At 43.1% G+C, this 10,626-nt stretch overlaps 1 protein-coding gene across 1 annotated transcript; it reads right to left on the reverse strand.

Annotated features, from left to right (window-relative positions):
* Window positions 1–3,397: 3,397 nt before the first annotated feature.
* On the reverse strand, window positions 3,398–10,189 carry LOC102697352 (keratin, type II cytoskeletal 8). Its single transcript, XM_006629361.3, has 9 exons — window positions 9,808–10,189; window positions 7,379–7,587; window positions 6,955–7,015; window positions 6,287–6,382; window positions 5,687–5,851; window positions 5,351–5,476; window positions 4,873–5,093; window positions 4,556–4,602; window positions 3,398–3,860 (listed from the first exon to the last, which is right to left on the reverse strand). Exons 1-9 carry the CDS (start codon window positions 10,075–10,077, stop codon window positions 3,757–3,759), a joined length of 1,299 nt encoding a protein of 432 aa, XP_006629424.2. The 5' UTR covers window positions 10,078–10,189; the 3' UTR covers window positions 3,398–3,756.
* Between the last annotated feature and the right edge of the window lie 437 nt (window positions 10,190–10,626).

Consider the following 10,626-nt stretch of genomic DNA (forward strand, 5'->3'; position numbering starts at 1 on the left):
ACATGACGTTTCCCTTAACAGAAAATGGAGCATGCCCGTTATCTTTTTCTGGGTACCTGTGTGACGGAAAAGAACAGGTAAAGGAGATATTTCTTCCTAAACATATTGTCATGACATTCTCATGTGGAGTCAAAGAAAAGCAGATGCTTTGAACTGCAGATATTTTAGGTGAGTCTCATCATTTAAGTCTCTCAAAGTCCCACAGCGAGGATGATTATCATGTTTCTGTGTTTTAAATGATTGTTATTTATCTTTTTGTAGAAGCACTGGTTTACTTGTCTGGTAAACTGCAAATCCTTATTTGGCCAGTAGGGGATCATGCTTTATACTTTCCCCAAACCAGTCATCCAGAGATGTCTGAATTAATGTTGCTGTTAAACTCACGTCAGGGCCATCCTACCGTGATCCTAGAGGGCTGGTATTTCTGGACTTTCCATTGTGACCCAGCTCTTAATGGGAAAGACCAGCTGATAACAGGCTTAATTGCACCAATTTAACAGCATCTTCCAGCTCTTCAGGTCCTGCTGCTTTCAAGCGATCTTGAGATCTTGCGGACACCGCCCCTGCCTGGACCAAGGTTAGACTAGACACCCCGTCTTAAATTACGTCCTTAGTCTTGTACAGTGCAAACATTTATTTTTATTTTATTTATTTATTTTGTATTACTGCACGTATTCTAATTGTTCGTTTATCCTGATGTCTGTTTTTTTTTTTTGCTGCTGTAACACATCAATTTCCCTTCGGGATCAATAAAGTCTTATCTATCTAACATTCAGCACTGTTGTTCTTAGCTGCAAAGGCTTCGCAAGGCCTCTGATTCCACTGGCTGCGAATGCGTTGTTGTGGTTTCGAGTTGAATGTGGTCTGTGAAGATGCTGGATGTCTCTCAGTGGTGTGTGGGTTATAAAAGGAATGCAAGCCAACAGGATTTTGTATTCCACTGTTGCTCGTGTGAAGTGATGCAAGCCTCACACACTTTTATTCCCAGAGAACACCTAAAAATCTTGACAAAACATTTAAATAATGATAGCAACGGAGATTGCTTCTACTGCCTGTTTTGCCCAAGGCAACAAAAGCATTATGCTCTTATTTTAATATTATGGCTAAAACTAATGCTCTGACGCTATTACTGAAATTTCACCCTTCGTTTAACTCCATTACCATTTACATTTCAATCCCTTCCCACTCTGTCAAACAGTAGTTGAGAGACTAAAGGACAGCAGAGTCTCTTAAACCCTCCTTAAATCTCCTGGATTGAGGGTCATGCATAGAAGGTCAGAATCAGTGTAATGAAATATTCTCTGTTTTTAAGTGGTCAGTGACTTAAAGCCCCACTCCTCATGCAGGAGAAAGTCTGTCTACTGGTTTCTAGCCCAGCTGGGGTCTCAATCAGACCAGTATGACAGCTTCTCCCAGCTCTTCAGGCACTGCTTCTTTAAAGAGATCTGGAAAATGTAGATACACACCAGCTCTCCAGGATCAGGATTAGAGTTCTTTGATTAAAAGAGTGCTAGAAAACCTACTGGACTGCAGTATTTAAGAAATATTGCAGGTTAAATGTCGAAGTCCATTACAAATGTACATGAATTTCACACATAATAACAACCTGGGCTGGAAATAGTGTAGGGCAGTACAAATGCATGCAGTCATCGTCAAGTAGCAACTGTAGAAGAGCCAGAAATTAAACAAGCACACAATGCTTTGATTTTTGACTTTTTTATTTTTAGCATCTATTAATGTTTTCTGGTCTACCTAAGAAATTGGCAAGAGAAGAGAAATCGGAAAAAGATAACTTAGGAGCAAAGCAATGCAGGAGAAGGGGCCTGGAATGGACTTGGAGTAACAGCAGTGGTCTACAGTCTTTCCTTCTATATTAAGTTTGTTTTTCTTTCTTTGATTTTGGCACCAAAAACAAAGCAGGCTCATTGGTTATCTGCCTCTAAGTTCAAATGCACTCATAAGGAATTCTGTGTGATTGCATGTCCAAGCACTTGTGTCTTCTCAGATGCTCAGAAGACTGGTGAGCTTGCATCTTTCTTCAGCCTGTGGACTCGAGACTCATACATAATGGTGGATCTGTTTTTTGTGATCAGCAGTTCAGCATTTTTTGTAAAACAAATTAAGGACAACAACAGAAACACATGAACTGTATAGGCAAGCTCATATATTAATAGTGGAACTTGCGGATCTCACACACTTTTAAAAGCTGATGTGATTATGTGCACCTAAGAGAAATATAGGAACTTGCAAAACAAACTATTGGACTCATTCTGCACGCATCTGGTAGCAAGAAGAAGCACACCCAAGTCAACGGATGTTATGAAATCGTGTTTGTAATCACTCAAGGTACCTATAATTTTCCTGACAGATACAGACAAACCCTTCACAGGCATCTGGTTAAGAGAGGTTATAGTTCATTGGCCCAACATTAACATTCTCTGCGCACTTCAGTCATTTCCACAATGTATTTGTTCTTCCCTTGTAAGCCTACAGTTTTTTTCACTTTTTTTTAGCTTCAACCAGCTAGCCTTCTACTGAATTAGAAGAGAGTTTATGGAGGTGCTTATGTGAAACTGTGCCTTAAGCAGTATTACCTCCTGTTTGCCGCCTGGTTAGACTGTTTATTTCTGTAAAACATTTCTGTCCAAGAACCTCAGAGTTAATCAGACCTGCTAGATGTACTGTGAATATAATACTTTCTACAACTGTAGTTTTACTCTTAAATTACTGACTACTGTTGAGCACAAATTTGCTATTCACCTTAAAAGACTTTTATTTTTTAAAATGCTTTGGTCTTTAGTTCCCTTAAAGGGTATTTGTATATCCTTCAGCAGAACAAACGTGCTGTTGGAAAGGACAATTGAAACTAACCCCAAAATTAAACCTTTTGCAAACAATACTTGGGCCAATGTGGTTTTGGTTATTTCTTCTACTCTATTTTAATTGTTTATCATAGATTGGTATCTGCTTCTTTAATTCTGGTCTAGAAATTTTAGAGAAGAAGTAAAAATATTTTATTTTAGATCTGAGCTCGTGGCTGCTTTGGCTGATGTCATGTACGTCGTGCTGTTGTGGTCTTTCAAATGATGTGGCTGCTCATGTGCTTGGGCCACTGAGGAGCTGAACTACTGTATGAGACTCAATGTGCTAAAGCCCGACTGAATCTCTGAAGCCAAAGGGGCCAGATCTGTTCATTTACCCCCCCACAACTCCATACCCTGCAACACCTTTTGCAGAAGCATAAAGAAGATCTTAAACTGATCTGAAAATGGACAGAATAAAGGAGAATTTGGCTCAACAAAAAAGAAAAGAAGCCGGGCACACTTGCTTTGAAAGTAATTGTCAATATCTTGACTTGTCTAAACATTTTTCTTGGAAGAATCAGTCAAGGCCAAGATTTCTTAAAGACCTTTTAATCTTTTTCAGTGCATCTACATATTTCTTTCTTTTACAAGTATGATTTCTTTTACATTGCTTTATCTGTTTGTTTGTTTTTTACGTTGGCAGTATTCGATCCCTCTCATTCGTGTAAAAAAGACATGTGACAGGCAGGTTTCCTGTCTGGGAATACACAGTGCAAGCTGGACTGCAAGGTAGGAGAGAGCAAGAAAGGGTGATCAATAGTGAAGAGCAGTTAATTTTAAACCATAAGCAATCATAGAGCTCGGAAACCCAGGAGACTGGTTTCACTTGCTAGGCCTAAGCTGAAAGTGAAGTGCTGAATCCAGTTTGCTCGGCTTGTAGTTCCGGTCCATTCTAACGGGAGCTGAATCTGGTGTTGTCTCGGGTCTCCGTCATCTTGATGAGCACCTTGGAGCTGGAGCTGCTCTGCTGGTATCCATTCATTGTCCTGGAAGAGTCTGTGAGATGAAAAGCATGAAATCCGTCAGTCGGTAGAAATACTGTCAAAGTTCAAAGAGACATTGTGTACAAGCAGAAATTAAAAGGAAGGGTAACATTACATTAAACAAATATCTCAAGAGCCGAAAGCTAAATCATGTCATCATGTTTCAGTTGTTGTAACGTAGACAGCGCCTCCCTTACAATTTTAGGCAGCTCATTCTGCACCTTGGGTGTCCTGTAGCTCAAAGCTTTACTCTCCTCATTTATTTTCTCAGTCCTTAGGATTACAAGCAACCCTGCATTTACTGGTCTGAACAGAAAGCTGGTGATATATTGGACCTGGTATAGATGTTAGGGTCCCTGGTTATTTACGTGTCTGAAGCAGAACATTAATGTGAGTCCTTAGCCACAGAAGAAACCAGTGTAGAGGCTCTAGTACAAGAGTGATGTGAATTCGTCTGGAAGCCGGTCCTATCGCATTTTCAATCCTTTCAGATCTTGAAATAATGCCAAAAGATAAACTTTTGTACGGCTTAGACATTTTTAAAGGTATCTATTGCGATGCATTACAATAATTCCATCCTTATTTCCATCTTGGGAAAATGCTACCCACGCCAGTTTTTAAACGGCAGAACTGTTTTCTAACGCTTCTGTTCCAAATAAGGTAGTTTTTAACAGTGCTTTTCTCATTTTCATTTTGCTGGGTACTTACTGAGGCTGGGGACAGAGTGAATGTTGATCACAGACTGTTGGGAAAGTCTGAAAAAGAGAATGGACACATCATTGTTTCAGGCACTTCAGAAAATGTTTTTGGTTTGTACTGTAATCTTCTCCAATATAGCGGAAAGGTATTTCCAAAGCATTGCATCCTTGCCCCTAACTGTGAAATGTAAATGCTGTTTGCCTGAACTAAGATTAATACATTTCCAGAGCTTCAAAAAGTCCAAATACAAGATCATTTGCTCATCTTTCACTTTTAATCTGTTCAAGAGTGATTCCCAGACACAGGGACTCCCCTGATGGACTCACCTGCTCTCCTCTCCTTCCAGCAGTTTCCTGTAGGTGGCGATCTCGATGTCCAGGGCCAGCTTGACATTCATGAGGTCCTGGTACTCGCGGACCTGGCGGGCCATGTCCTGCTTGGCTCTCTGCAGGGCTTCTTCCAGGTCCTTGACCCTGGCCTTGGCATCACGCACTGCCAGATCTCCACGCTCCTCGGCCTCTGTAATTTGTACCTCCAGGCTGGCACGCTGGTACACAGGAGGGGAGAAGTTGAAAACGCAACATATTGTGATATCTCTTGAACAAACAGTTTAAAGTGTGTCCGTGTGAGATGTTTAAGTGTCTACTCAATGAAAGTCAATTCTGTAATACTGTCACTTGGTTGAGATACAGGCTACACTGCTGCAATGATCCGTTTAATTAACAAATAATGTGATGTTGCCCCAGAGCAGGAACTGTGCCTGAGGTCTTCTTCACTTTCCCCTTCTCACGCCCTCACACCAACCTGCGCCTTGACAGCTTCGATCTCGTTCTGCAGCCTGCTGATCATACGGTTCAGCTCGGCGATCTCGGCCTTGGTGTTGCGCAGTTCATCTCCGTACTGGCCAGCCTGGGCAGACATCTGGTCAAACTACCGACAAGACAAGAAAGAGCAGATTGAATTCAGTCTGACTTCCGGGATGGTGGAACACCTGTGATGTTTTCTTCGATAGGTTTGCGATAGATTACTTTGGTAGTTGTTCCAGAAACAGGACACTAAAACAAGACTTAGTTCTGACTTAAGGCTTAAAGTCAAAAGATCTTTCTCCATTCAAGGTCACCGGATAATCATTTTCCTCACCTTGGTCTTGTACCAGGATTCAGCCTCCTCACGACTCTTGGCAGCAATTTCCTCATACTGGGCCTTAACTTCGGCCACGATCTGGTCCATGTTGAGGTTGCGGGTGTTGTCCATCTGCACGATGACTGAAGTGTCCTTGATGCTGGCTTGAAGCTCACGTAGCTCCTGTGCACCCGGAACAAAACCGAAGGCTGTTATTGCAACAAAACATTGTGCTGTGTATGGAGTTTTGGAAAGAATTGCTATAAAAGCCTTTGAACCAGCTCTTCAGCTTTGCACCAAATCAAAAATAGACTAGACCTTCAGAGATGCTTGTTTTTTTTTGTGAATCAAACCATGTACAACAGGACACAATGATGTGATATAAACCTCCATTAAGGACGACATGATATGAAGCAGACTTGTTTGCAGAAGTTTGGAACTGCCTAGCACAGCCTACTGTTAGACCCCTCTAGCTGCATGCAAAACGTTAAAAAACAATGCAACAATAGGGTGTCTACATGTGTGGGTCTCTGATGCTGTTTGTGTGCATGGAAACCTTTTTTGAAAACAGCACAGTTTTCAAAAGGTAGACAGGCTAATTGTTTGGCAAATTGTTACCTCTTCATAGATGATCCTCAGGAAGTTGATCTCATCAGTGAGGTTAGCCACTTTGTCCTCCAGATCAGCCTTTACCAGGTAGGCAGCATCGACATCCTAAAGCACAAAAGCAGATTTACAAGAGCTCAATGCAACGCCCAGGGCCTCCCTATGGGTAACACTATCCCTAACCAGTGTAAATGACACACCAGCCCGGGAATATGAGGTGCAGAGGAAACAAGATCTCTTATTAACAGGGTGGGAGTCGTTCTTCTTCTCTGCCAATGGATATTCAAGCAGGCTGATTCTGCAGATCTTGTCTTGGGAAGTGGATAGACCAGAAATCTGGCTTTGGCTGGAATTTTAACCAGACCCTATTGTTAAAGCTCTCCTTCACTTTTTTTCTTTCTTTTAAAAGGAGTCTCAGTGTAGCTAGGATGACCTGTTTTGGGGCCATGAAGTGAACAGCCCTGTTTTGTTGCCATAGTAATACAATACGCTCAAGAACGCTTTCTACTTGAAGGCATTTTTTTGGTTGATGGGAAGGTTTCAAAACTCTGTCACATAATTCCATTCACGTTTTCATTTTTTCTACAACGGTCAAGGCTAGAGAAAAACACGAATAGTGTGCAGTTTTATGCATTGAAGCAGTGTGAAATGCAGTGTCTCTGTGTTTTGAGACATCTTACCTTCTTCAGCACAACAAAATCATTTTCTAGGCCGTTGCGCCTGTTGATTTCATCTTCATATCTGAAAGGAAACAGGTGGAAGAAGGGATTTCATCAGCAGTCTTACTAAGCTCATTCATTGTTGCTAAATGCCAATCTCCCAGGATACAAATAAACCAATACAGGGCTTTAAACCCTGCCACAGTCGTGCATTTTCTCTTAATGCTACTATACATATAGTCTGTGCTCAGAGACTTTTCACTGGAAATGTTTCAGAAACAATACTATACAACATTTTCGAAAACATTCCAGACAGGCAAGGCATAGCCATCATGAAAACCTGCAGGCTTTGTGGCTTCATGGGACCAGAACTGCAGAGCTCTGCCCTCCTGCACAGACCAGTGCACCGCAGAGCTTGGTTGTGCTCCCAGGCTTTGAGACTCACTTGTGCTTGAAGTCCTCAACCAGTCCCTGCATGTTCCTCAGCTCTCCGTCCAGCTTGTTCCGGTCATTGTTGATGAGGTCCAGCTGGCGGCGCAGGCTGGAGATGTACTGCTCAAACATGGGCTCGATCTGGGACTTGCCAGTGGTCTGGCCTTGCAGGAGGCCCCACTTGGTCTCCAGCATCTTATTCTGCTGCTCCAGGAAACGCACCTGTGTTTTTATTTTGTGGTGGTGGCGAAGGGTGGGGGAGATAAGGAAAAGCAGAGGTGATGTGAGAACCAGGCCCATGGGGGAATGAGGGGCAAGGGCCACCATTTTTTCTCAACCATCCGACACTGGAAGGGGAGGTGATGTGGTCAGCATCATGCTCCAGCTGGCCTATTACCCCAAGAAGGATTAACTCCCGATACTCATTTGGAAAGCAGGCTGAGTGGACCTGGGAGACATCTGGAAGAAATCAGAGCAAGCCACATCGCTTGCCCCTCCCTGGGATTGAACCCAGGACTTCCAATCAGGAGCTAGATGCCCTTGCTGTCTGAGCTATCATGGCTCCCTAGTGCTTTGTCCTATCCTAAAACTTCTCAGCTTATCTGTAACATCCATACTGATGTGGTGGGACAAGAGCTCATGCCTGATCTTACCGATGTGTTGTCAAATACTGAGAACAGAGCTCGAAGTGGAGAATTTCAGCGTGTGCTAGACTGCTGCAAGTTGGCCTCATCAATGATGTATCGTCAATGGAAGACATCTTTAAAATCTTGAACCCGACAGCCTTGTTGACAGTTTGCTCTGTGGTACTGTTTTCGTGTTAGGAATCCCAAAAACATGTACAGTTACTAACTCCTCCTGCAGCTACCACGGACTTTCACCTTCTGAAAGCTGCCATTGTGAGCAGTGGTACCATAAGGGCGGCCTGCAAAACTGGTCTGTCGTGTTCCCTGAGCTGTCATTGCAAAACCCCAGCCTTGCCCCACCTCACCAGCCTGTGATCTTTGCTCACAGGATCTCTACCGATATCACCTTTACCTTAAAGGCTTTGGATTTTTAAACATGCATTTCAGAGTGTGGTGATTGAAATAAGCCACATGCCAGCACTAACAAGGACGTTTGGATCATTTCTCATAGCGGAGCACCTGATTCTGTAGAATCATTTTGTGAAAGAGAGAAATGATTTTGAGATCTTGCAAAGGATGCATTATAGCATCTGAATGGGACTCATTCATGTTCATCCATCCTACTGCTGAAGTCATAGACAACAAAGTTATAACAAAGTTTGACATTTTGTATAATCAAATTGTACTTGGCTTCTTATATTTTGGTCCCTGCAGCTGAGATAAGGGGTGTGGTATGTTAACAATGTAAAGTTGTTTACTGTTGATAAGATCGTTAGCATGAAATCCCTTGCCAAGAATCAGACATAGGTGAGGGTGTATGAGCTTGGTTTCAGTAATCTAATCCGATGCTCTCACAGCTCCAGGCCAGAGCATTGTCTTGCATTTCTTTCAGATGGGAATAAAGTTATGCCCCAGATGTATTTAGTAAGGACCTGGGGAACCACAGAAATGTGAATCTGTGCTATTGTTTAGTCGGTCTCTAAGAACTGTAGCTGAGAACAATTTTATTTTTATTTTCGGCTTTTCTAATGTAAGTACAAAGCAGCTATAAAATATCCCCAGAAGTTTAAAATTGAGTTATAATTGGAAGGCTAATGAATGGTAGAGGGATTTGCAAGATGCGGCATACACAGTTTTTATTTGTTATGCTGTGCTGTTGCTGATGAACCTGATCGCAAGTGAATTTTCCTATGTTGTTCCTCATTTTTCCTTTGGTTTTAATTAATCCAATTTCACAAATCTATCATATGTGACAAGGTTGTACTTGTCTTGTCCAGATCTCTGTTAAACTCCTGCATTCAATGTAAGTTTCCATAGTTAAGGCACATGTACAAGCGGATTACAACAAGCCGACTGCAGAATGATTTCTCCAGTGTCCAGTGCCCTTCACAGAACGGATGACCAGAGGAAAGCCTGAGTTTCATATGCAGTGGAATAAGATGTCCTGAGTTTTATTCATTTTTTGAAAAAAATAGGTAAGAGTGGTAGCAAGGATGGACTTTTCACAGACCATATTTTGCTGTTTTCTTTTCTTTTCTTGGTTATTTAAAATCGCTGACACTTACAAGAATTACACTACTTAAGAACAAAAGAATGCATCCTACAGTGTAGCATGCTGAGAAAGCAATGCACTAATTTTAATGGAAATACGTGAAACTCCCAACTTAAAACGTACAAGTTAGAAAACTACAACTTTAGACTCACTGCAGGGTGTTTAGCCACAGCATTGATTTGCCCAGTTTGTGCAGGATCTGGATAAGGGGGAGCCAGAAGTGATCGCCAGCTCGCCCCCCCTCCTGCAGCCGGCGACACCCACCTTGTCGATGAAGGAGGCGAAGCGGTTGTTGAGGGTCTTGATCTGATCCTTCTCCTGGGTGCGGACCACCTGGATGTTGGGGTCGATCTCCAGGTGGAGGGGGGCCAGCAGGCTCTTGTTGACCGTCACCGCCGTGATGGGGGCGCTGAAGCTGGCCTCCCGGCCGTAGCTGCTGGACAGCCCCCCGTAGCCAGTGGACCGGCTGCTGAAGCCCCCCCCGGACACGGTGCTGGTCCTCACGGTGCTGATCGTCTTGCTGCGGATGCTCATTTTGGCCTGGGGCTGTGAGGCGACTCGAGGAGGCGAGAGAGAGAGAGAGAGAGAGCCCGGGCGAGATGCTGCAGGAGGATAGCAGAGCTGACCCTGTGAGGAGGCAGCTCCCTGGTGGATCACCTTTTATCCTCTCCAGCTGGCGACAGAGCCTCTAGGGGTGGGGTGAAGCAGGGGAGTCTCGCAGCCAGGCGTGTTTGTCATGTGGAAGAACCGGTCGCACAATGACCTCCACTCCCCCCCAGCCCTTCGCACAAAAGCCATCACCTTGTTTCCTGCCAGCACTGACGGAGCAGTGACTGATCCTGTCCTCCCTGTTGCTGGTGGCTCGTCTTTCCCCCATTACATATATTGTATGTTGACAATTTCTACTTGTTTCATATGCTGAAAAAAGATTATAATCACTGAACACACATGCACATTCAAAGTTATCACAAAAATGCCTTTTTTCAACTTTTTTTGTAAAATAAAAAAGCACTGATATGTCATTGAATAGACGTGACACTGGAAAGTCATTAAGCTGATTAACGTTAGTCACCAGTAAGGGAT

Source organism: Lepisosteus oculatus, chromosome 1 (assembly GCF_040954835.1).
Source record: "Lepisosteus oculatus isolate fLepOcu1 chromosome 1, fLepOcu1.hap2, whole genome shotgun sequence".
Lineage (NCBI taxonomy): Eukaryota > Metazoa > Chordata > Actinopteri > Semionotiformes > Lepisosteidae > Lepisosteus > Lepisosteus oculatus.

What these genes read in the sequence shown, in the direction of transcription:
- LOC102697352 (XM_006629361.3), bottom strand. Translation starts at nt 10,077, where the DNA reads ATGAGCATCCGCAGCAAGACGATCAGCACCGTGAGGACCAGCACCGTG. An exon ending in GTTGAGGACTTCAAGCACAA is followed by an intron (nt 7,016 to 7,378) that starts GTGAGTCTCAAA and finishes GTTTCCTTTCAG; the next exon opens with ATATGAAGATGAAATCAACA. An exon ending in ATTTTGTTGTGCTGAAGAAG is followed by an intron (nt 6,383 to 6,954) that starts GTAAGATGTCTC and finishes TTTGTGCTTTAG; the next exon opens with GATGTCGATGCTGCCTACCT.